At 51.1% G+C, this 25,385-nt stretch overlaps 9 protein-coding genes across 9 annotated transcripts; 5 read left to right on the top strand and 4 right to left on the bottom strand.

Moving 5' to 3' along the window:
* Positions 1-447: 447 nt before the first annotated feature.
* On the bottom strand, positions 448-723 carry PG998_010563 (uncharacterized protein; the record flags this gene model as incomplete). Its single annotated transcript, XM_066877379.1, has 1 exon — positions 448-723. One exon carries the CDS (start codon positions 721-723, stop codon positions 448-450), a length of 276 nt encoding a protein of 91 aa, XP_066726433.1.
* Positions 724-4,287: 3,564 nt separating this feature from the next.
* Positions 4,288-6,159, bottom strand: PG998_010562 (oxidoreductase molybdopterin binding domain-containing protein; the record flags this gene model as incomplete). The annotated part of the gene is made up of 1 exon (XM_066877378.1): positions 4,288-6,159. One exon carries the CDS (start codon positions 6,157-6,159, stop codon positions 4,288-4,290), a length of 1,872 nt encoding a protein of 623 aa, XP_066726432.1.
* Positions 6,160-7,234: 1,075 nt separating this feature from the next.
* On the top strand, positions 7,235-7,974 carry PG998_010561 (uncharacterized protein; the record flags this gene model as incomplete). The annotated part of the gene is made up of 2 exons (XM_066877377.1): positions 7,235-7,386; positions 7,452-7,974. 2 exons carry the CDS (start codon positions 7,235-7,237, stop codon positions 7,972-7,974), a joined length of 675 nt encoding a protein of 224 aa, XP_066726431.1.
* A 4,391-nt stretch (positions 7,975-12,365) lies between these two features.
* On the bottom strand, positions 12,366-13,053 carry PG998_010560 (uncharacterized protein; the record flags this gene model as incomplete). Its single annotated transcript, XM_066877376.1, has 2 exons — positions 12,366-12,732; positions 12,821-13,053. The coding sequence occupies 2 exons, from the start codon at positions 13,051-13,053 to the stop codon at positions 12,366-12,368; spliced, it is 600 nt and encodes a 199-aa protein (XP_066726430.1).
* Positions 13,054-13,782: 729 nt separating this feature from the next.
* Positions 13,783-14,085, top strand: PG998_010559 (uncharacterized protein; the record flags this gene model as incomplete). Its single annotated transcript, XM_066877375.1, has 1 exon — positions 13,783-14,085. The coding sequence occupies one exon, from the start codon at positions 13,783-13,785 to the stop codon at positions 14,083-14,085; it is 303 nt and encodes a 100-aa protein (XP_066726429.1).
* Positions 14,086-15,166: 1,081 nt separating this feature from the next.
* PG998_010558 (heterokaryon incompatibility protein-domain-containing protein) lies at positions 15,167-17,203 on the top strand (the record flags this gene model as incomplete). Its single annotated transcript, XM_066877374.1, has 3 exons — positions 15,167-15,823; positions 15,901-16,189; positions 16,416-17,203. 3 exons carry the CDS (start codon positions 15,167-15,169, stop codon positions 17,201-17,203), a joined length of 1,734 nt encoding a protein of 577 aa, XP_066726428.1.
* Positions 17,204-17,996: 793 nt separating this feature from the next.
* PG998_010557 (uncharacterized protein) lies at positions 17,997-18,356 on the top strand (the record flags this gene model as incomplete). Its single annotated transcript, XM_066877373.1, has 2 exons — positions 17,997-18,037; positions 18,140-18,356. The coding sequence occupies 2 exons, from the start codon at positions 17,997-17,999 to the stop codon at positions 18,354-18,356; spliced, it is 258 nt and encodes an 85-aa protein (XP_066726427.1).
* A 1,871-nt stretch (positions 18,357-20,227) lies between these two features.
* Positions 20,228-22,656, top strand: PG998_010556 (cytochrome p450 protein; the record flags this gene model as incomplete). Its single annotated transcript, XM_066877372.1, has 3 exons — positions 20,228-21,028; positions 21,445-22,086; positions 22,144-22,656. Coding segments are annotated over 3 exons (1,956 nt in total), but the record flags the coding sequence as incomplete, so codon positions are not given.
* Positions 22,657-23,249: 593 nt separating this feature from the next.
* Positions 23,250-24,527, bottom strand: PG998_010555 (GDP-mannose transporter; the record flags this gene model as incomplete). Its single annotated transcript, XM_066877371.1, has 4 exons — positions 23,250-23,668; positions 23,742-24,146; positions 24,212-24,302; positions 24,387-24,527. 4 exons carry the CDS (start codon positions 24,525-24,527, stop codon positions 23,250-23,252), a joined length of 1,056 nt encoding a protein of 351 aa, XP_066726425.1.
* Positions 24,528-25,385: the final 858 nt, after the last annotated feature.

Below are 25,385 nucleotides of genomic sequence, written 5' to 3'. Positions count from 1 at the left end.
ACAAACAATGAACAAGGTGCGGGAATTTGTTCCTCGGCCAGGGCTTCCCCGCTAGGCAGATACCTGAAATGTTTCGAAAAGGTGGCCTCGTTGCTTTTGATTTTTGAGGTGCGGTGTGAGAATTTTGGCGCCTCTACAGCATTGCCAAATCAGTATGGTGACAGGCGTGATTGTTGAAATTGGTAGGCCGGGTCCGGCTTTACCACTTCCGCAGGAAAGGACACACCACCATGCGATTTAACACTTGCCCATGTTTTAAGATTGTACACCTTACGAATCACACTAAGAGTACTCGTTTTGAACTTCTACTTGGCTTTCCCAGCAAGCCATGACTTGATCGTGCCATTGTTTCCATTGATGCCATTCCTCACTCACTTCAAGGGAGAGACATATCCAGCCTAACCCAGTTCGCTCTCTTACTGACCAGAAGTTGATGATTGCGATTGACTAACTGCTGCCTTGTTCCTTGGAATTCTCCCCATTTCCCACCATTTTCTCATCTTTTGCATCTGCAAGCTCGAGGTCATGCTTAAAATCAACACAGACCATCTTTTTGTGGATGATGTAATCGATGAAGGAATCGGGGCATTTGATGCCGTAGTTTGGACAGATGCTGTAGCCGAGCAGACTTTGGCTACACAAGATGGTTTCGATGAACTCGCCGCATCTCCAGCATCCCCATTGGCCGATACAGACAAAACACATCGTGGTGGCGTTGGACATGATCGAGATGCCGTTGAATGGATGTAGTTCCAATGAGGGCGGCGTTTTCCCAGCCTTCTAGATGCGAGGGCCCGCTAGGCTAGAACAACCTTCTTCAGATTCGAAAAGTTAGGGTGACTCAAGTTCGCATCGAGAAGAGGTTGAGAACCCTAGGCATTCTGCTTCTTCCAATAATTGCAATTAACTGTGCTCAATCTATGATATGAACTTGACTTATGAACTAGGTCATCATAACTTGTCCTTCTTAATTCTCAGTTTGGTTCATCTGGTCCTTGACATACATTAACAAATTTGTCATCTAATGAACGGGCTACCACGGATTTGATTCAGCATCACGAGGAGTTGCAGGCATTATTGTCACTTTGGAAGGACCAAATTTCAAACAACATACGTATGCTACAATTTGAATGTATTACAAGTAGGCGCAACTGCCCTGAAACACATCATGTGAGCATGTCTACTTTAATGACACGCAGCTTCCAATCTAGATGCACATCACAGTGACTATGGAGGCAACTACGAATCCCCACATAGGCCTGCAAAGGTGACTGACCAAGTTCCCTTTCCTCTTCTTCTCATGGCAATCCAAAGACCCCAGCCGAGATATCCAAGGTTACAAAAACACAAGCACCAACCACCATTCACTTCCACATCAACCTACCAGAAAGAAACCAGCATTTGAACGGCCATCACCATGTGTAAGGTTACCATCGACGTTTGGATCTGCCCAGTCTGCAGGAAGGCCCACGAATCGTTTGACAGGCCAAACAGCTGGGAATGCTGCGACGTCGGCCCCACGTACGATAAATCATGCCCCAACTTCGCACCGTATCTCATTCGACACTATGAGTACTTTTGTGACGACTGTAAGGCTATGCACGGAGTTCTGGAAGAGGTCAAAAGTGCGGAAGAGCAAGAGAAGCCACCGAAAACCAAAGATCAGAAGTAAACTCAGTAAGAGGTGGCACATTTGTTGATATATGCCAAGGATTGGATGGACCAAACTGACAATTGAGAAGAGACTATAGGCCCAGTTCATAAGTCATGTTTATATGCTAGATTGAGCATAGTTCATGGGGTGCATTTGAAAAGGGTAGATTGGCCAAAGCCTTTAATAACTGTTTAATGCAAATTTGGTTTGCCCTGACTTTTAAAATCTGCGGAAAGACTAAAGTGCCCTGCGGTGATGAGCTTAACATTGCTGTATAAGTGAACTTGGTCATTTGTACATCTACTCCCTAGTTTCATCCCGTCCAACAAGGAGACTGAAATGCTGTTATGTTACTTCTGGCATACATCGCGATGCCATTTTCTGATCACGAAGCATATTGGTATTGTGTCTGTACTAAAATAAAATTATATAACTGACCTAGAGTTTCGCCTTAGATATTCCAAGAAATGTTGCTAAAGTTCACTGTCCAAGTTATTGCGGTGCCTTTGGAAGTTGTCAAAGGAAGCACAATGAACTAAAGGAGAGGAGATAAGGACATTAACTTCAAGACCAACGGTACATGGTAACAATAGCCAGCCATACAATCATGTAATAATCTAGAAATTCCAACGTGGAAGAGAGCCGAAACCTGTAATAAATTGGGCGGTAAAATGCTTGTTCGAAGTCTTCAATCTCTTCTAAGCCGCCAACATAGTGTAGATCCAATCAAGAATAAGGCAAAGCACGCTGATAGGCCAGCAAAAGTTCATTCAGCTTTCACGCAGCCATCGGCCCGTCCAATTCCGAGCGAAGCTCATTGGTCAAGGGGCTGTCTGCGCATCGACCCTCTTGGCTGCTTATGGCGAGCCTGAAAATGGCGGATTCGTATGAGACACGAACATCCATCGCAACTTATCAAGCAGCCTACCAAAACTGTTAATTCGATGTGGTGTTTCTTGTCGGTGCAATGGGTAACCAAAGTCATGTCCTTCAGCAGGCACCCGCAAGGAGGTTGCGGGTTGGGCTGTTGATTGTTGACCAAACAAGGCCACAAAACTTGATAGAGTACAAGGCGGCAAGCCTTGTTCAGATGTTGTCGGGCTTTGACCGGAAATGGCAGCCAGTAGCCTTCACTGATCTAGCCAAGAGATCCTTGCAATTCGTGTTATGTACGAGAAAGGTATGGGTTTGGGAGTGAATGAAGTGGTACTGGAGGAGTGTATCTAGGCGTCTGCAAGCTTCTGAGAGCGATAAAGATATGTACTGGCAGCTTCACTAGCTGCACACCCCAAAAGTTCATTGCCAAATGGAGTAGGAGAACGGTTGCACTGCAGTAGGGTCATCTATCTGTGCGACCGCTAAACCTTAACGGGAAAAAGCCCGATGGATGATCGACTCAACTTGTTAATTATGGGTCGATGCAGCGACTCTAATTCCTGACCCTGGAAGCGTCTCAAAATACAACTGCGATCGAATAATACAAGCCGGGCGAGTGAAGGCGAGTGAAGGCAGTTTCGATATTAAAAGCCAAACGTTTCCCAATAACTTGTATTAATTTCCCCTCCTCCCTATGCCTCTTCACGTCTCAAGTCTTTCTTCCTTATTACATCCCCTACCAGAGAGCCCCTCGACCACAGCGTTCCAATCTCAGCTCATATCACCAAATCACTTACACTACGAGTCCTGCCACCACCGTCACCACTGACACACAGTCAAGATCCTCTGCTCACCCAGTCCATCATGCCCCGCTCGCAATCATCCAAGACCACGCAAGTCAAGACCATCTCTTCTCGTCTTCAACCATTGCTTGATATCCTTTCCTTAACTCCTAGACGTCTGTCAATACTGACCTTTGTCCCCTTCCGACCCCAGTCAAGCCAGTGGCTCGAAGAAGTCCCAGAAGCCCTCCACTAGCAACCATGCCACAGGTAGCTCCGAGAAAAAGGCAAGTCATGTCCCTCTTTCCAACCCCCGTTTCCGACCCCTGGTTGAACACCATCATGGCCTCTTACTAACCTCATCCAACACACACATAGACTACGAAGAACCCAACCAAGAAGCCCTCTGCCTACAAGAAGAAGAACAAGGATGCTGTTCCTCAAGACCTAGCTGGGGTTGGGTCTTGGTGTGACGACACGCCTGAGCAGTATCAGGGGTCATCGGCGGACACCAGTCTCGACCTATGATCATGATGGATACAGCAACCATTGAAGACACATGCTTGATAACAAGATATTGTCATCAAGCACTTGAAGAGCTTGGGATATTCAAAAGGGAGTAAGGGTAACGCTATATATCTCTTATGTTGGGAACAATGTTTAGTCCAATCTATCATTTATCGCTACCGCCAACTCGTGGCATCGTTCCGTCTCCTTGACCCATCGACCCTAATAGACCAATACAAACCCAATCCATACCATCCCAAAAACCTAGTTCAAGTTCGGACTTTATTCAGTGACAAGAAACGCTCTGTAAAACAAATGATATCTCCAGAAAGCAAAAACGCAAATAACCAAGTCCTCCGAGCAACGCGATGACACCCCAACAGCGCGCATGCAGTATGATACAAGGCCCCTCAAAACAATATCCTGGTAATCGGTCCATTGGTGGCCATCAACTCCTTCGCTGCTTACTCATTTCTTGTTCTTCGGCTCCTTTTGTGCCGCCTGAACCCTCTCATGACACTTGGCCAAGTCGAACTCGACGCGATGCCAAGCGGTCGCCAAGTTGCCCCGGAGGTTGAAGATGCTCTTGTAGCACTGCGGCTGCGTGTTGTAAGCGTCGTCCGTAGCCTTGACCACGAACGTCGTCTTGGCCTCGTGCTCATCCCCCTCGTGCTCCAGGGGCACGGCGCCCTCATACGTCCACCGCTTCCAGCACCAAGCCTTGCTGCCCTTCTCGTGCGCCGTGTCGTCGATGAGCTTGGCCTGGTCCCAGTTCTTGCCGTTGTCGAGGCTGATGTCGACGCGCTGGATCTCCCGGCCGCCGCCCGAGTAGGCGTAGCCCTCGATCTGGATGAGATTGTTGCCGGCGGCGTCCTTCGCCTTCTCCTGGGGGACGGTCTTGGACTCCGGGGCTGGCTTTAAGCGGGTTCGGGTGATGGCACTGGTGATGGGCATCTCCTGGATCGACTTGTACTTGTCCCAATCGAGATTCTTAACCTCATTGGGGCCGAAGCACTTGTAGTCGCGCCTTTGCCAGCTCGTGCTGCTTTCCTCGTCGGAAATGACGATCTTGTTCACCCATTTCACACATCTAGCCGCGACCGTTCCAGGAACAATGACCCGGACAGGGAAGCCGTGGTCTCCGGGCAAGGGGAGATCGTTCATTTTGAAAGCCAAGAGAACATCACCGCGGGGATCCAGGATTGACCGAATGGGGATACTGGCGCCGTAAGCTTCCAGGCCGGTGAATTGAACGTGCTGGGCATCCTCAGGCGGGTTTTCGAAGGAAAGGCCGGCATCAGCGAGAACATCGCGGAGTCGGACTCCTTCCCATTTCGCACAACTGATCGCGCCTGATCCCCACTGCAGTCCGTTCGTCTTGCTGGCGTGCTCCGTCATATCCTTTCGCCGATTACCGGAGCACTGCAGGACCGCGGTGACGGCATGTTGCTTGAATCTGGACTTGAGCTCACCGACTGTGTAGGTCCGTGATTCATCGTTGGGAAGTTCAATGGTGATGGCATGGGAGTCGCCTGTTGTATCCTCGATCACTGGAACCCACATATGATTGCGAACGTAGAAGACCTCATTGGGTGTCAGGAAGTTCTCGGCCAATTCGCTCCCCACAGTTTCGGCGTTGCAAGGTTTCGATGTCAGCTGCAGCAGTCTCGGGTCGCGTACAGGGTCTGCGGCAAAGGGATCTTCGATGTTATCCATCCGCGGACGGCCGTTTTCCAGGTCGTCCGGATGCACCTTTCCGACACAGTATTGATCCAGAATCTCGCGCACATAAGGGGTCTTGTGAATGGAGAATATGTCCCAGTACGGTTCGATACTCCCACCCGCGGCGCGCAAGATGACTTCGCCGCCGGGATGCGCCGGAATCCAGTCTGTAATATCATAAACCTTGTCCTCGTATACGACCCATGGCTGCGGTGACTTGGGGCCGTGTTCTTCTTTAATCTTGGTCAATCGGTATCTGGGAAGGCCGTCATTGGCCTCAACGTCGGTCGGGTTGTGGGATGGCGCAGGGGAAACATCTTCGGGAGATGCGACCGGACTTCCAGAGATGGGCTGGAAGACGGAGAAGAGCACAGTAAGTACTCCACCGCCAGTAGCCATGACTGGAAGCGGGCTGAAGCGACGCGACTTTGGCGAAGGTCGGGGCGGAGTCTTTCGCTCGGCAGTTCGAAAGGCGGAACGGTAGGTAAAACTACGAGCCGGTGACACGGCCAATGGTCGAGGTTCGGGCGCCTTGTAGCATCGCGCCGCAGCAGGCTTGGGCCGTTGCGCGAGCTTCAGGAGCTCTCGCCCGATATAGCGAGGTATCGGAAGCGACATGATGGCGAGCTAATGTCGGTGCTGATCGTTGGTCTGCTTCCGGACTGAGTCTTGATGAATTGATTTAGGACTTCCCGCGGAGCGAGTCCATCGCCGTGGGGGACGCCTGGGGAGCTCGCGAGTGGCAATGGCTGGATTTCTGGAAGGGTCTCGGCGATGGATGTCGTCAGTAGGCGAAGTTTGGCGGGACCCTGAGAATTTAGTTGCTTCGAAGAGCCCGACCGATTGGCACGGTGGGGTAGACGTTGTCGCCGGCGGGTGGGCCAATTGACAAGAAACTCAATGGCTATTTGGCATAGTTCAAATTGCACAGCATGTGTTGTGATACTTGTAGAAGTTGACGACAAAGACGACAGAAATGGCAACACTTGTTGGCTGCTTTTTGGGGAGTTGAGTCGTGTAAGTCGGAGAAAATCTCGGACAAAAGAGGCGTGTTGGGGATTTGGAGGGAGTCCTTGTCCGATAAGAGAGTTGGGAAGCAGAGTCCCGATGTTTGGCCCGCAGAGGATGCTGGATGGTAGCAATCCAAGCACGCAAGCAAGCACGCAAGCACACGATTGAGCAAAAGAAGAAGGAGGAAAGGACACAACCCAGAAAAGACGGTGTCGCCTGCATTTTATTGACTGCACGATGATGCACACCGCGACCTGCGACACAATGCCAATGGCAATGCAGCCAATGCCCGGAGTCACTTGACGCATGCGCGTGCGCCGTGTTAGCACGTTGATAAGGGATAAGGGATAAGGAATAGAGTTCAGCTGAGCTTTGTTTTGTTTGTTCGTGTTCCTGCATCCTGGGAACTGAATTGGTCGAATTCAAAGAGGAACACAGCCTAAGCCGGGGCTTACCGCCAATTGCCGCCGGCCCAAACTGGCCTAACCTGCCACTAACCGGGCTTCTAGTGCTTCTAGTGTTTCTGGTGGGTGTGCCATTTGCTAATGCGTACCTAAAAAGAATGCCCTTCGAGCCCCGACCCCGGCTTGGCTCTTCAATCCGTTGCCATGTCCTGGGCCACATGGGGATGAGTCTCTGACCCCGTTCGCCGATGCCTACCCCATCCGCTTTCAAAACGGCGATGTGGGAACGAACACCTCCAACCACTTCGCCGAGTCCAACCACCAACGTCGCCGGAACACCCAACGCTAACCGCTCCTGCATGTCCCACCGCCCTCCGAGTCCTTGCGTCTTCCCCGCCGTTTCCCCTCAATCGTTATCAGAGGACGTCACGTGAACGTTCTTTTTGTACAACTTCTCTATTGTCGCTATGAATTCATCAGCTACCAACCTATTAGCTTAGCTAGTGACAACAGCCTCGCAAGTCACGACAGTTCAAGTCTTGTCGTCTTCAGGCAGAAAGAGATCCTTTCTCCATCGTATGATGCGTTCACACAGCGCTTCTCTGTCTCCTCGCAGCGGGTTCTCGCTCACTCTAGCATCGCCCGAGACGTAACATTGCATCAGATCCGTGAGGTTGTGTTCCATGATCTCATTCATGGTTCGTTCCGTGTTAAAGCCCCAACATTCATATTCGCAGTCCGTGTCGTAGTCCGAGCCGTAGGCCGAACCGTACCACTCGTCGCTGTACCGGTATCTCTTTTCGCGCATGCGTTGCTTCACCTCGGCGGAGTCCATGTCAGAATCGTTATCGTATCTCTTTGCGTGCCGGCACGCCCGAGCCTCGACGTATATGTCATCCAGCTCGCCGCCTTTCAGATGGAAGTTGCGCATCCCCGTCAGCCCATCGCTCCACCTTGTCGGCAGCTTCTCCCTGAGAATGTCCAGTGCGTTGGCCCAGCTGCCATAATTCCCACCTGACTTGTACTGGAGCTGTACCGAGAACATGAGATGGTTGAAACGAGCCCCATCAACGAGGTTCCGGCACATTGTCTCAACATCCCCCTGGCTGGCCCCCACCCAGCCCACGTCCAGCGAATACAGGCGCGTCCAGGTGCTTGCTGCCGTCGCGTACACGTGTCCCAAGTCATGTGTGTTCGTGCGCACTCTGAGCCTCTCGAGTCTTCCACCGGACAGCATAGCTGACATAAAGGTGTCCACGTAGATTGAGGCGTTTTTAGTCCGTGGGTATCCATCGTCATATGATTCCTCCATTTCAAAACTCTGGAGCTGCTGGCAGGCGACACCTAACTCCACGGACCATTCTTCCATTGATTTCAGAGTGCTGGAGAAGGGGAAGAGGTTAGAGTATCCTCCTCTCATGGGGAAACATTCAAGTTTCAAATTTAACACGGGCACACCGGCCTGGTAGCATGCGACCGGGATTTCCGTTAGTAATTGTGTAGAGGGTTGTCGTTTTTCTGAGATATGCCACAAGCTGTAAAATTGCCAGTGCCAGTGATGAGGGCCCGACATAACTCGGAGTAATCTCTCATTGTTATTGATATGCCAGCCGGCATCGCGAATCCCTCCGTCCCACGGAATCTTCATTGGGGGCTTGTTTGTTATGAATAGTAGGAACCCTTTGTGCTTAAGCTTAGTGATACACCGAACAACCGCCTGGGCGAACGAGCCGCTCTGGATGATTTGCAGCTGCTCCTGAAGCTTTTGGTTATATAAGGTGTACGCTTCCTTAAATAATTGCTGATAGCGTCGAACTGCCATTTCCCTCTCCATCTCCCAGACGAAAGGCCCATCCATAGCAGCGTCACCTCTAATGGCCTCGTCTTCCATTAAGTCCAGGGATTGTTCGCTTTTTCCGAGATGAAGAAAAGCATCATGTATTCTGAGATAGTTGCGGCAGGCCTCGAAAGCGTCGGGGGTCATCCAGTCCGAGTCATAGTAGCGGGAACCACGGCAGTACCAGTCTTCTTCTTCCAGTTTTATAAACTCCTCTTCGACCACATCCTTGTCCCATCCCTCTATCTCGATGTCCAATTCTTCGTCATACCAAGCCAACATAGTCTGGAGATCTGAGTTCCGTGCCTCGATAAACGCCGATAGGTCACGGGCCTGGTCAGGGTCGCGGCACGCCAGCGACACTTCGATGGTGCGAACACTGGCAGCGATGAGCGGGTTTTGCGTCAGCAGTGTCTCGGCGCGGCGTACCGACTCGGCGTCCAGATCGATGGTCAGCGATTCGAACAGTACTGGAGTTGAGAAGGCGCAAAATCGGTGGCACACTAGCCGCGATGCCCGGCTGGCTTGTCGGTTAACTTGCCACTTGTCACCTTCCCCGTTGTCGAGCCACTCAAGTTTTGTTCGGAAGTAATCGAATATGAGGTACAAGATGTCGTTGGAGAGACCAAGGATGCCAGCAGATCGACCTTCTTCAACCCCGCGATCATGGAGAATTACGTCGCTGTGTTGAGACGACGGCTCCTCGTTGACCTGTGTCAAAGTGCCCATTGTGTTTGGCTTCGATTGGAGATCGTCTCCGTTGGTTGGGATGCTTGGTGTTGAGGGCGCCATCGTCGTGCCAATGAAGAGTACTCGATTTCAGTCTCAAAAGGAAGAATAAAATTGATTACCTGCTGGGTTTGATTGGGTGACAAGGGAACAACTATGGGAAGCTGTCAAACAATGTAGAGAAAGAGACAATTGGCTGAGCTACAGTTTGAACTCTTGTTTGTGCCTACAACAACGTGGGGTTCTGCAGCCTACTGTGGATTGTGGCAATGGATTGATTATGAAAAGGACATCCTTTCTCAAATCCCAACTCATACTGCGGGGTTCCACTTTTTGTTACCCGCCAATTACAGACTCTCAGCCAACCGCCAGAACCATAAGCAGCGAGTTGGGCGAGAAATGAGAGAAGATGAAGTTGGAGTGAGCGCCATCTTCCCACACTGGGATTCAAATCTAGGTTCGTCGCACATATGTTCTTTGCTCCATGGACTACATGTGACTCCATCAGATCTCGTTGGAAGTGAGCGGAGGCTGGGAGAAGTAACCAATGCTGACACTTAGAGTAACGAATATGGGGAGGAGAGAGCAAAGAACTTTCCACATACACTGGAACGCTCATATCCGTGAATTTGGCAAAGACACAACAACCAAGGACATAGGGTGCAAGAAGTAACACCCTAGTAATTGTGCACTTCCCACACTAGGACTCGGGCCTGGGCTGCAGCGGCGATACCGAACATACTCGCCATGACTTGCATATAGTCAGTCCATATGGGGCCTTGATGGCTCTGATAGTTGCGGTACATATCGGCGATTTACTGCATCGTGACCTATAAGACGATCGACATACTGGGAGACATATAGTTGCATATTCTAGTGATAGAGCCTGGACCAGGACAGGAACGAAAAAGATAAAAGAAAAAGACAGCAAAAGGTCAAGACTTAACTGGCCAACTTCTCACACTGGGATTCGAACCCAGGCCGCAATGTGCGTTAACACAAGTTGCAGTCCTATACCACTAGACCATATGAGACTCTCCAACTGAGTATTGTCCATGAATATCGGCGATTTAGCTTATCCACGCTTATATAGTTGCTGGACCAGGCAGATTATTGCATACTGATAGCATTATTCTTAGACGACACCTTATAGATACGCAAGGCACACATCTTCACCACTTTCACTCAGCTCCTGGAAGCTTCCGGATTACAACTCTGTAATACCAACAAGAAGACATCTACCGTCATCATCATCTGCTACTGCTAAGGGACGATAGCCGCCACCTTCTCCGCCTTCCAACAGACTCAAAACTTAGCGGAAATGGCATTCCCGAGGCCGGCCCTGGGGATCCATCACCCCTACCGCTGATACGGTATTATGCTCAATTTGGAAATGGCGCATTTTCGTGTCCGTGTCCGGGAAATCATCAGAATGCTATTCCATGCGGTGCTCGAGCAAGGGTACCCAACGAAAGATATAGCTGGCGCGCGACGTCTGTTCGAGATTCCTCGAGTCAACATCGAAAATGAAAGGGGAAGTAGAGACACCGGCAGGTAGAAAGACAATTAGGCAAGAGTCACGCCCATTCCCAGACCATCCAGGAGCGTTAAAATTATCATGGAGCCTGATTATATTAGTCCTACTTTGAAAATTTCCCGTAGATATAGCCTTTATTGTACAAAATCACAAGGGGAGGTGAACGGGGCTTTGGTGACAAGACTGCGCTAGCTATGTAATGCTCAGTTCTTGTTCGTAGTTATAATGTAGAGAAGTAGAGCATAGTAAAGCACGAGATCGAAAACCTTTGACCATTTTCTTGAAGTTGGGGGAGGGAAAAGAGCTGGCTCATACGTACCTTCGAAATCGCCACTGGAGCGGTGGTGTACGAACTTGAAAAGGTCAGGGCAGAGTAGGTGAATACTTCGATATGGGTGGCAAGATGCGTCCGAGGCTCAACGGAGCCTGATAATGGCAAAATTTACCTGGGAGAGGAGAGACATGGGTGGAGAAATCATCGCCAGAGAATGGTAACGGTGTACGACAGCACAAAGAGCTAAATGGTGGTAATAATGAAGTGACCAACACATCACAGTCGGTTCATATAACGCCGCGTTGAGTTAGCAGTAGTCAAAGGGTGGTGAAAGAAAAATGATGACCGCATACCGAAACAAAAAGATGGACTTCCCATACCAGGATTCGAACCTAGGCTGTGACATAGCAACTGCCACATTCTTACCACTGGACCATATGGGTCTCTTAGAGCGTCTTGGTTATTAGTGTATATCGGCGACACACCTTATCATGACTTATACTACCCATCACGAGAGAGAAGGGAGAAATATAAAGATGGACACCCGACCCAGGAAGCGAGACAAAAGAGCCGCCGGACAACATCACACCGTCTTCCCGCACCGAGGTCCGATCCCAGGCCGCGGCGTGAGTATGCCTCATCCAAACACGCATGTCCGCATCTTATACCACTTAACTATACGGAACTTATCCTCGTCTTGCGGTGGTGATGTTGGCGATGGTTCGTATCGTGCTTTATGAGGCGAGGCAATGTAACATGTCCATGCAAGAAACGGAACGCACGGGGGAGAGACAACCGTATATTAATCAATGTGAATGTATATCGCATGCTCAGTTTCATGTATGAAACCTTTGTCATCCTAAGCGCCCCTTGTCCACCTATAATCTGTTCACTTCCCCTCAATTAATCAATTCAGAGGCCTCACAGGCAATGCAGATTGCGCCACCTCCCTAGCCAGCAATAATTAGGCATAATCATCCAAAATCATCGTCAATGGGGACCGGCCATAGGCGATACATGGCATTCTTCAGGTCAAGAGTTGTAGTACTGCAGCAAGTAAGCTCCCAGGGGGAAAGCACTGACACCGCGTAAGTTGCTGTTCTGATTCTGGCCGTAGGCGTGGTCGTTGATGTCGTTGACCCGGGCCGTCACATCCCGGTATTTGTCGAGCCATTGACGCATGTTGTCCGATAGCCCCACAGGCTCCATCTCATTGTATTCACGGGGTGGGGACCGCAACAGCGCCATGTACGGGCCGCGGACGTCGCGCTCGCGTGGCAGACTCGAGTTCGATGAGTTGGCTTCGTTGCGCATGGGAAATGTCGACGGGATCGTGGTTGGTCTTGGAGATGGCGATGTTGACGCGATTTGCTGTCTTGCGGCATCGTGGACCCGCGGTCTACCATCAGTTGCCAGCGTGTCCATTACCGGTATATTCATCACTGTCTGAGAGGGCTTCGAGTTCAGCAAGTATGGATTTGGCATACGCGTGCCGGATGACCTCGGCTGTGACGTTAGGGGGCTTGGAGAGCGCGCAGTGGATACAGTTGGCTCCGTGGGGGCACAGCAGCCGGTATTCCACCAAGGAAAAGCAGAAGCCGGCCGACGTGAAACCAAGGAATAGGCCGATGGCAAAGAACAACATGGAGATGGCCAAGGCGTAGGGATGGTTGCAAAGAAAAGCGAAGATGGCAGCGAAGGAGAACGGGTCAACGGTCATTGTGGTTCTTGCAGTGGTGGCGTTGTTGGTGGCGAGCAGGCAATCCTGGTCGGCTTGGAGCTGGGAGCGAATAGTCAAAGTAATTTGAATTGATGTAAATGAGAAGCCAAAAGTTTGTTTGTCACGAGAAAGAAAAGATGGAGGTTGGAATGGAGTTGCAACGTTGGTTGGTTGAGTCGAAGAGGATCTCGACGAACTTTTCCAAATGTTGGAAGGTGTCGTTCAGTGCGCGCGATGAGGGGATCCTCTCTTTCCTTTTCTGGAGCTCACGGGCTGTGGAAACTCGACCAAGCCCCAAATCGATGACTTCAATTCCAATTTCACATGTGAATGAAGCAAACAAGCAGGTCCTTCCTTGTTCTGGGCTCTTTAGGCACGATTCTTGATCGGTCCGGCCGCCCGTCGCGGGGAAGGCGAAAGAACAATGCCTTGTGTGGAAGCTGTGTTGCACACTCCCGCTTTGTTTGCCATGACCGTCTGGATCCCGACACGCTCCTTTGTCTCGCATCTCGCTAGCGTCCGCTTCTTTCCCGGTATAAAGCAACTGGGTCTTGACTCACTGATTGTTGGTTCTGGTCGTTCCCGGTACAAACAAGCACGTTGATCGCATCGAAAGACACACCCTAGAGACACAATTCCTTTTTTCTTTACTCTTTTAGTGCATTCACGCATATAATAGCTGATGCGAGCTAAGTGTTACATTGCTGCCAGTACCGAATAATTACCAATATGCTTTCTCTTCTTATCGCCACGGCGGTCCTCTCCGCCCTCCTGCCCAGCCTGGTTGCTGCCGTACCCCTGATTTTCCGCCCTTTCAACACCACCTCATGTATCGAAGCAACTGGTCTGCGTATCCTGGCACGCAACGAAAGCGCGACGTTGGCGGAAAGTCCGCGCCCGACCCACGCCATCAATGGCGCGGCAGGCACCGAGATGACACCCGAATTGATTGGTGCCATCGTTGGCGGGGCCGTGGGAATCGCGTTGCTTGTGACTTTGCTGCTTTGGTGCGGCCGAAAAGGTAGATGGTAGATAGAGGTAAGAGATGTGGTAAGGGACTGGAAGATCATTTGCTGATCTTGGAACACGCCTCTCAGCAGGACTGGGAAACAAGAGTTGAAAGCGCCCTCGGACAGGGTATATATACACTATCTGATGAACGTTTTACAATACAGACTCAACCATGGTTTTCTTCTTTTGGTCTCCTTAAGGCAGGCCAGCGCAACCTGAGTCTGATTACCCAGCTAAACTACTTTGCGGGCCTCCACCATTGGTGAAATATTGCCAAAGCTTCGGCTCTATTAAGAAGGCTGTTCTCGGGTTGTTGGTGTAGCCGACTAATGGTTCAGGGATATCCTCAAAGAGGATGTTACGTGCCGGCAGTGTACGGACTACTAGCTTATCGTACGTAGGCGGCCGTAGCTTTATTATACTTTAGATAGATTAGACATTCAATACAACACATTTGAACCACCTGTACGATTTTACACAAAGCCCATTCAACATAGACAATTTATTCTATAGTAGTTGCAATAATCCTTGACACCTTTTCTATATTCAGTTGATTGTGTGGACTGTTTAGATTTATCGATTTTATCCTCTGCGTTGGAGTCAGCTGACTTCTTGGCATTCAAGCCCTAGGCATGCCGTGTAACCATACATTGAACCGAGAGGCCAGCAAAGGAGCTGCGGCTGAGGCTGTGACCGTGGCGAAGCTGCACAAACAGTTCCCATGACTGCATGTACTTAAAACCGGCCTTGAGTGTGGGGGGAGGGGGGGAGCTAGTCATAACTACTTTCATTCCATTCATCTTTTCGCGTCCAGTCCTCAAGCTTCCCCTCCCCATCCTCTCCCTCTCTCCCGAGCAAGGATAGTACTGTATACGAGAAAGTATCACATACGGCGATTGCGTACCCGCGATTCTTTTGAACTCCGAAAACTGAATACACCAAGTCTACGGCAAAACTAATCCTGTTTGTGAAACTCAAGATCGCCTTCGCTCCTGCAGTGCTACGCTAACAGTGTTTCCACTTGTAGAGGCGAAAGACGCACAACAAGATGGTTTCCCACGAGAGTCGAATCTAAAGAAGGCAGCATACTAAACGTGTCAACATGTCTACTGAAGGCGGCATTCCCCAACTCACGGAGATGCTGGAAGAATGTAGCTTACCCGAAGACAGTGAAACACTCGACTGTGCCGGTATAGCCAGTGCATTTAAATATGCATATACGCCAATCACAACTCAGGCAACAACTCGAATGCTCATCCTGCACAATGGCGGCTACGAGGATGAATTAGCTGGTCATCTCGAGATGACTAACCTCGATGACGGCAATTTGTCGCCTTGGAAGGCTCTCTCGTACGCATGGGGGACGCAAACTACACATACCAGGATCAGAATCGGTCAGAAATTTATCCAAATCAGCACCAACTTGGAACACGCCCTGCGGAGACTCCGTAATGACGAAGGACACGATGACGAGCCGAAGCAATGTATGCGTTTGTGGGTTGATCAGATCTGCATCAACCAAGAGGACATCCCAGAACGAAGCCAGCAGGTCCAGCTGATGTACAGAATCTATGAGAAAGCTGAAAGAGTTGTCGTGTGGCTGGGACCGGATCATGATGCAATTGCAAAGAAAGCCTTCTTCACCCTTGGCCTGTTCGCGTCTTTGGACGTCAGTCAGCTGAGGATGATACGCGATGGTGATGCGGGCAATGTTGCACCCTTGCTCGGACAACTGAAAGTCCTGTTCGATCTACCATGGGTACGTGTGGTTCCAACTACGGAAGCACTTTCCGATTGCCGAAGTCTAATTTAAGATACGGCGTTCCCACGCGCTAGTTTTATCGATTGTGGATTATTCAAGAAGTAGGAACACAAACACCAACTATCTTCTACTGGGGACAGGAACGCATCTTCTTCGATACCCTCTACCAGGCGTGCCTTGCTATTAGGGACGAATTGGGACCCATGAGATACGACTTGAAGGTGCGCAGCCACTTTGGCTACAGACTCTACCAAAGTTTCTTCGAGGGGCGTCCAAGGCGCAGAAGCATTGACTGGGATTTTGTCTATCACCTTTACCGTTTCAACGTCACTGCTGGAACCAAGTGCCTCGATCCTCGAGATCGTGTGTTCGCCATTCTGGGACACTATTCGGCCCGTGTAGGACCCGATAGGCATCCAATAATGCAAGCTGATTATAGCTTATCCAAAAGGGTGGTCTACCGAGAGCTAGCAACCCGAGCTCTCACGGATGCCAGATCCACATTCATACTCAATGTTGTCCAGCATTTTGGCAAGCAATTCTCACACGAATGACACAGTTCATTGGCACTTGTTCTAATACACAGCAGGCCAAATCAATGTCCCTTCATGGATACCGAATTGGGAACCCCAGAAGCGGTGTTCCATACTCAGCTACGGCGCAGAGTGCGGCGCAGCTGGCAATCGCCCCTTGGTCGTCCACGTCACAAAGCCCCAATATACGCTCCAGATCCAGGGGTTTGTCGTTGACATTGTTGATCGCTTTTCGAGACCAATCCACCGTGCCGACTGTTACGATGTACATCCTGATCCCGCCTCCAACACAAACCACATTTTGGTAGAGATATGGAACGAGATTTGCGGACACTCTGTATTCGATCTCGCGACTCCTTATCATGTTCTAGGGTCGAGTGCGTTGGTCGCGTTTCTAGACACATGCCGCGCCGGCCAAAATCGTCCGTTCTACATTACCGATCCAGGAGACTGCTCTGCCATCCTGACCCCACCGAAGCGAACACTCGATGGTATCGCCTTCCTGTGTCAAGCGCTACCTTCGTCCATGATCGACCCTACGACCGGCATGCTGGCTAGTAAAGGTAAAGCCGACAGGTGGCTTAATAGCTTCAATCGAAATTCACGTAAAAGACGGTTTGCAAAGACTGCTTGCGGGTACTACGCCTTGGGCCCCCAAATTACAGAGAAGGGGGACCTGGTCGCTGTTCTAATGGGCTACGAAACACCTTTCATTTTGCGGCCTGTTGGTGTGGATGAGTTCCTTCTTGTGGGCGAGTGTTGCGTGCATGGGATTATGCAAGGACAGGCCTTGTCCATGCTCGAAAAGGGAGAAGCGGTCCTTCGCGACTTCAACATACTTTGAGCCGGACTTCGAGATGGGCTATGCAGGCCATTGTGGGCGATTCATGCCGGGGTGGCAATTCAGTGTGACTTGGCGTGCGATTGAAGGCGCGCGGAGGCTTCCTACGCGGGGTATCTATTCTGTTATCGGCAAGTTTTCTTTCCGGGATTCTACGGTCTTGGGTTTTGTTGATTATATGAACAATTGTCAAACAGCTATCACATCACGACGAGGATATGTCAAAGGGAATGTCCATCTTCATAACTGATATACGAAAATAGGTGATGTAACGCCGGATGCTGTTGACGCGGAATGGGATATGTCGTCAAAATCGGTGGGGTCTAGGGACTCCACACGGCGCCGTTGAAGCGCCGATGCCCCCAAGCGATCACCTAAAGAAACGGGACGGACGGACGAAGATCATGAATCAGACGAAACCACTCGGGCTGACTAATTGATGGTCCCTTATCGGTGGATGACTCGGGGATCGCACCTGTACCTGATTGCATGGCAAGCCCCAGGGGGTGGTTACGCAAGGGGAACCCACCCCGCCGCCTGGCAAATGACGTCGCAGGCCCATAGCTACGTCAGATGGCATTGACACGCTAACAAGCTTTCTTCAGGCACTGCCGATCATCCCACCACATGCGAAATCTTGCGACAGGCACCACGATTTCTTCAAATACGATAACTCACCCAACATATTCTTTCTTCGCAATCACCCAACTACGCACATCTGAATCCCAACGCCCAATTACCCCAGACCTCGAAACCACATCCAATCACAATCCACCCACCAAACCCAACCGCCAGAATGGACGCCACTCAGGAAGGCAGCCAGAGCGCCGAGGCCCAGTAAGTAGTCTTCCTTCTTGTTTCCCTCCTTCCTCCATGTTTTCACTCGCCTACCTCGTCCATTGCTCCCCGATTGGCCGTCGCTAACCACAGCCAAACCAGACACGTCCTCGACGAAGCCAAGCTCCAGATCGGCACCAAGCGGCCCGGCGAGGGCGACGCGGGCATCAAGCTCGAGGAGCAGACCGACGCCGCCAAGGACCAGGTCGACGACGCCCTGCCCAAGGGGCCCAAGAAGGCCGACGCCTCCACGGGCGGCCGCGTCCAGGTCGCCGAGACGGGCGACCTGAAGCAGCTGGCCGCGGAGCGCAATTCCTGAAGGGCGTGCGGGCGCATGATGGGGGCCATGGAACTGGTGGATTGATTGTACGATGAGAGAACACGGGGCAGCCTACGTCGATTACGAGGACTTGATGCATTGCGCGCGAGCAGCTTATACCACGCATGTCAGGGAGGGGGGATGGACGGAAAAGTGCGCCGACGCTACTGTTTTTTTTTACTTGCGGGCCCGGGTGATGGATTGACGAAGCACATACGATGATGAACCAGGGAGTCCAGCTCGAGATGAGCAAGAACTCCTGTCTAGAAATTAAAACTTCATTACTCAATTCCCTACTAGACCTCGTTGAGAAAGCAGGGAGCGTGAAATACTCCATGTGTGATCGGCTATGACTTCTACCTCCCAACATTCAATGGCAAACTCGGCTGCCCCCGCGCCTCTCCTCGCGTCGCCGCCGTCTCCCGCATCTTAATCCAAGTATAATCGAGAACACGTCGTCGTACCTCCCGAGTTTAGCCACCCTTCTCAATTCACCATCGCGCGATCGTGTACCCCTGTCTCTACTTGAATACATTATTTGTCTCCTTGCTGTCAGATGGGTATGTGTATCACTCAGTAAAAAAAGGACATGGGATAGCCGGATATAAGGCTGAAATTGGAAATGCATGCAACACTAGCTGCGGAGGATCAAGCCCGACTCAGAAGACCTTGAACAGCTACGGTAATATGATCCGTCATTTCATTACTCTTCAGCCAGCTGCTAATGGAGCACGTAGGTGTGGCATTGCTCGCGTTGAAGCTCGCGTTGAGACTGGCCTGGGGCCTTGCATTAGCGTTCATATGATATATGAGCATACACTCCGTAAGGGAGTCATCATTGGCACCAGATGCCAGGGTTATGCGCTAGAGCTCACGCTCGAGCCTCCGGGCGTTGCTGCCTCGACTAGACACCGCCGCCACCGGGCAAACCCGTGGTAAAGACGCAGAGGGGCTGGCGACGTGAACGAAAGGCTAAGATGCAGCTGGGGTTTTAACCAAATGACCAAAGGATTGCTAACATGGAAACATAGTCATCAAATCCGGAGAAAGCTGTTGTGAGATTATTTCAACCGATTGGAGCTCATTTGATAGATTCGTGTTGAAAGCGTTTTGAGGTCATTGGGTATAATGGGCACTTGATTGGGTACGTCTATTTTAAGAGTCATATGTTTATAAGGCATCGTTTCTGTTGGGTTGACTGCTTAAAATTGAACCGAAAAAAGAAAAAAAAGAAATGACTAGGTACTCAGCCCGAAAGAGGCTCTGGTCTGCAGGTAAAACGTGCAGAAACCCTTATCCGTCAACGTTCTGAAGCCCGAAAATGGCGTTCACCTCCACCACGTGTAGCGCCACCTTCTTTCCAGCTGACCTTCCCACTCATGCGAAGCTGAAACGCCACCTGCAGCCGAAATTGTGGCTACCATCAATCTGGCGGTTGGCTAACTTGCTTATTCTGGATGATATCGTATGATGACGGCTTTGAGTCTTTACCAGGTGGCGGGTACAGCTATGCAATTGGGCAACAGATAGGAGCCACACCTAAATAACAGGCACGCAAGCCTAGCTCGGCAGTTCTGACCACAACGTCGCATTTGTTGTTGTAGATCATTGCTCGTTTGCTCAGGGCTGGAGTTGTGACGAGGTTGACCGGTCAGCATACACGAAGTGTCCATCGAGACGCAGCTGCATACACAGTTTCTTACTCTCTCTATTTATGGGTGCGTTATACTTCAACTTCAAGTAATATATCAGTATAAAGTTATTCGTGATCCAAGGGCCCTCGTATGTGTACGCAGCTTTATATCTAAAGATAATCCTGGATGTTTGGTGAAACCCCCCTTTTGCTATCTGTTATTCAGGATACGTACAGCATGGACAGTGACGCACCTGTCACACTGGGGGTATGGACGAATTGGTCTCGGGGACCCGTCATGGGCAGAACCCTTACAACGACGCGAGAGAATGGAAATCTTCTTATTGCGTTTACCGCCTTCTTGATACCTTTTGTGGCCACTCGGTTTTGGAAGATCTCTGCGCTCGTATTCCACCAATACTCCTCGACGTCAAACTCGCGAGACGCCATTCACCATCAGCGACAGGTCATATTACGCAATTCCGGTTCAGCCGAGTCCGGCTTGTGGTCATTTATCGAACTGCTTTGGGCGTGGCGTACGGCAAGGCGACAACGGGCGTGGCTTAGGATCTTGCCCATAGCGCTCTTTGCTGCTAGCTCTATTGCTACATTTACAGTAGCAGGTGGCTTTTCTTCGTCAATCTCTTCCGAAGCTGGCGAAGTCCTTCTGAAAGGGGACAACTGCCAGGCCGGCACTGACAGATCGTCCGGTAATAATGCGACGGCCAGGAATGCTGTGAGGTCCTATTGGTCGCTTTTCACCAACAATATGGCCAACTACGCGAAGAATTGCTATGCAAATCAAACCTCGGGTATCATGGAGTGCTCCAGATTCGTCATCGGAGCAGTGCCAACGGCGGTGATGGATTACAACGCGCCGTGCCCTTTTCACCCCGACATCTGCCGGCGGAATAGTGGAAATATCCGATTCGATACTGGGCACTTGAGCAGCGATAAAATATTCGGACTGAACACCCGCCCTGGCGAAACTTTCAAGTTGCGATATGTTCTACAGGTCAGTGCCTTACGACCAACCCCAGTTCTTGTTATCTATGCCCCTATCATGATACAACGCTCGTCTCCCTCTGTGTGATCCCTGAGCGGCATATCTACTAATAAATATATAATTACAAATGACGCTAACGTTTTTGCGCATCTTGAAATAGTGTGCTCCATTGGTGACGGAAGGGCGCAAGGGCAACATAACCGAATCCGGGCGGAACTATACGACATACCACTACGGCTCCATGTTCTCGGAAAGCACCGGCTTGGTCAATTACACCTATGTGGCCTCAGATCGCCTAAGCCAGTCTGCGAGAGCGAAATATCAAAGGCAAAACAACAATTTTCAACTTGGGTATACATTCCATACTCCATAAATCTTGAGACTGCCCACACCTTGGTCCAATCTGACAAACTATTGATAGGCCGAATTGGATCTGGACGAACCAACAGACATCTGTTGTCAACACATCTGTCAAGTACAACATAGATCCAGTCATCTTAAGGGGTGACGGTGAAGTTGCCATATACTTTCTCCAAGGGAATGGTGTTCGATTTCTATCACGCACAGAAGATGACTGGTACCGGGGAACTGCTCCCGACGGACAAGGCGAGTATCTGCCCGAAGAAGCCGCATCGCCACTAGGCTGCATCGACCAGTTTCAATGGTGTCGAGATCCGTCGCAGGGCCAATGCGGAAACCTGACGAATCAGTACGACGCCCTCTACAGCGCTGCCCCCTTCTTTAATTTGACTCGAGAGGAACTGGACCCCGACAGACCCATAGCCCGCACCGAGGCCGGCTCGCTTCTCCTCTGGGCATACTACATGCTCTTCAACGCGTACAGCTTGAGCGGACTCATCGACATACTTGGTCCGGCATCCCTCGCATCCCAGATCACGGTCGTGCAAGGCTTGGTCTTTAATCCCAAGGAAAATCAATGGCACCTCGACGTCACCCAATGGTGGAATATCATGCTGTCTGTTTTCCAAGCCAAGTTTGTCGTTACGGCACAGGGGAGTGGCAATTCAACGTCCCTGTCTGAAACCATCAAGCCTGAGAATGACTACGAAAGGGCTCTCTGCCGCAGCCAGGTGATTATACTGAATTGAAACCCCCTATTTTCCGATCTAACATGTCTTGGTTACCAGAAAGTCCGGAGCACACAATACGCCTCTTTCAGCGTTTTCGGTCTGGCTCTTACCTACAGCGTGGGCGCACTCATCGTCGTCGTGTCCTTTTCCATCGAACCCATCCTGAAATGGCTGCAGAAGCGTGGCTTTTATAGCATGTACAAATATCTCGAATGGGAAGGAAACACTGCGATCCAACTTCATCGTGTGGCCCAGGATCAGCTTAGCAACGGAACTTGGGAGCACTGCAATAAGACGATCCCGACAACACAGCCGGGCGAACCGCTAGGCCCTTTCGACATCAGGAACCCTAAACACCCCATGCTGGCCCGTGTTGCTATTAAGCCCCCCAAGCAGAGTCAGGACAATGACGATCAGATTGCACCCCAGGACCAAATCTCACAAGGCAGCCCTCCCGAACACGGCGGTGGAGGCTCCTCTACGCTTACTAATAGCTCGGGTGTCCGTCGAGTGTTGTCAGATGCGAACGCTCAGCCCTATGAAGGTATTGAACTCATCGAGAACGATCGGGTACGACCCAGCACCGCGCCTTGAGATGCGATGTAACATAGAATACCAAAAAAGGCCAGCTGTTCGTATTTCGGTTCATTACAGGGACAGAGTATTGGGATTTTCGAAACGATGAATGCGAGGTCTGTTTTGGCGATACTAATTATTTCATGCGGCTTTCTTCCCTTTGTTTCATGGTCTTCTCCTTTTTCGGTTTATCTTTGTGATTCCAGAAGTAGCCACGACATCTCATACTCTCAAGCCTGGGTTAATGAGTGGTTCTCCGGAACAATTGGATATGCAAAAGGCCGATACTGCAGGAGAATAACGTGGACTCCCCATTTGATGGGCTGAGATTTCAGTTGGTTGAAGCTCATATGCCGAGTCTCGTCAGGTCACCGGTTTTGCAATGTCACCTATACAGTCTCTTATGTTCAAGTCCACAGCAAATAACACACTCAACCTATCAATACGCTTGTCTTTAAGAAAAAGGGGATGTTTTTTCTATCTTTGTGTCGATTCCATTTCAAGTTGTCAACCCAACAGAAACGAAACCTTACAAAATATGACTCCCCGAATGTGCGCATATGAGACTTCGCGTATTTGTCAACGGGCTATGACTTCTGCCGCCCAACAACAGTCAACGGCAAGATCGGCTGTCCCTGCCCCGCCGCCGCAGTCTCCCGCGTCTTCGTCCAAGTGTAAACGACGCCACTCACGACGCCGATGGCGATGGCCAGGCAGCCGGCGGGCGTGACGGGGCTGGCGAAGAAGACGACGCCCAGCACGGCGACGGGCAGCTTGTTGAGCGCGCCGACCATGGCGTACGTGGTTGAGGACGTCGCGCGGATGCACCACGGCGTGCAGTACGAGATGAGGATGGCCACCAGGCCCGAGTAGACCATGCCGGCGCCCAGCGCCCGCCGCCCGGCCGCGGGGAAGTTGCGCTGCAGGTTGGGCGGCGTCCAGTCTTCGAGGAGGGCGGAGCAGGCTAGCAGGATCGGGATGGACAGGAGGTTGTTGTAGAACATGACTGCGTGGCGGTGGGTCAGTAGTCTGTTTGTTGGTTTCGCCTCATGGGGCAAACCGGTGTTTGAGTCACTCACCGTCGATACTCTTCAGGTCGGCCTTGATCATGACTCGGCGGTTGCTCAGCGCATACGCCGCGGCGCAGAAGATGTTGAGGCCCATCCAGAAGTACCCCGCGTTGAGGGTCGACATGGTCGTCGTCACATCCTTCGCTTTCGTATCACCGGCCGAGGCGACGACGCTCTGGATATCGGCCCAGGCGGCCACGACGGAGCTGAGCACCATCAACGCGAAAGACAGCAGCGCAAGCCGGCCCACACGGTTTGCACCGCTGCCGCCGCCGCCGAACCCCAGGGCTTCGCCGTACGCGATGACGATGATGGTAAGGTTCTTGAAGATAGTGTACACGGGTACCGAGAGAAACTGTAGGGCCTGGATGCTGGTGTAGATCATGCCCACCAGCAGCAAGGAGATAGGGAACCCTGGCGGCATTTGGGATTAGCTGGCACTGAAATAGACGATATGATGATTTAGAATTTGGACTCACAAGCCTTCACTTTCTTCGTCTCGAGGGGTCGCAGGTTCGCTATGAGACCGAGCTGCTTCAAGACCAATATGGCGACGGTGCCTACAATGGCCTTTTCCCAAGACGCCAAGCCCGTATCATGTCAGCGCGCTCGCTCCGTGAGGTATGCGCCGCTGTACGGCGGCGATCCACATACCTGTACCGCGAGGTAAAAGAAGTTCAGGTTCCATGCGTTCCCCGAGACGACGTACTTGTTGACCAGCGTCATGCTCATGGACGAGAAGCAGTAGGCGAGGATGGCCGCCGCCGGGCTGCTCTCGACTTTGGACAGCAGCATGGCCGACGAAGCGTCTTGTGTCCTGTCGATGCGCGGGAAGATAAGGACGTATCGAGGCGTCTTGTTGCTTGCTGTCCGGCAATTGGAGGGCCGGCGGTAGCCAATCGACCAAAAGAGAGAAAGAAAGGAGCGTAGGCTGTCAGTTTCCCCGTAATCAAACAAGCAAAGTGCACGACGGAGTGCAGATGGAGTCAATTGATATATATCTCTCCTATCAGGACCGGCAGTTCCCCCCTTCTGACTTGCTCTGGAGTACGCGCAAGCTTCATCAAATACGAGACATGATAGGGTGCATGCACTGCCTGATTCGTAGCTCCGGGCGACCAATCCATCCGAAGCCAACTTTTGAGCGAGATTACGGCGCAATGTGATCCTGGCCAGACGCAGTCAATTGTACGAGTACCTCTAATTTCCTAATTGGTTTTAGTCCGCAGACGACTCCCCCTCCCACCGTTGGCCAGTTGCTACATGGCGGCTTCTACTCCCGCATCGCTTCCGTGCTGCACCCCTGCCCAAGGATTGCGTCTAGTGATGTTCTACTGCGATGAACAGACCGACTGACTGCACCCATATTCGAAATGATAGTTAGATCCAATTCGAAGCTTTCCGTCTCCGTAATAATTGTCGCAGGTCATGGGGATCTTCCCATAAAGTCCATCCTCGAAGAATCCCAATATAGAATGCCGACTGAAGTGACTCTCTGAACCGTGACTTGAACAGTTAAAACAACAACGGGTGTTTCCAAGTCTATGGGATAATGTGTTCAAGCTCGTCATTGGCAAGTCTGTGCCTGATTGAGCGCCCGTAAAGTCAGCCTCCCAGAAAGACCGGGGCCGCACTCTGTGGCCCGGTTCACTT

The sequence above is a fragment of the Apiospora kogelbergensis genome (genome assembly GCF_038363985.1).
Source record: "Apiospora kogelbergensis strain CBS 113332 chromosome Unknown utg000007l_segment0_segment0, whole genome shotgun sequence".
Lineage (NCBI taxonomy): Eukaryota > Fungi > Ascomycota > Sordariomycetes > Amphisphaeriales > Apiosporaceae > Apiospora > Apiospora kogelbergensis.
Note: the sequence above shows the minus strand (reverse complement) of the source record. Positions and strands in the feature narration are given on the sequence as shown.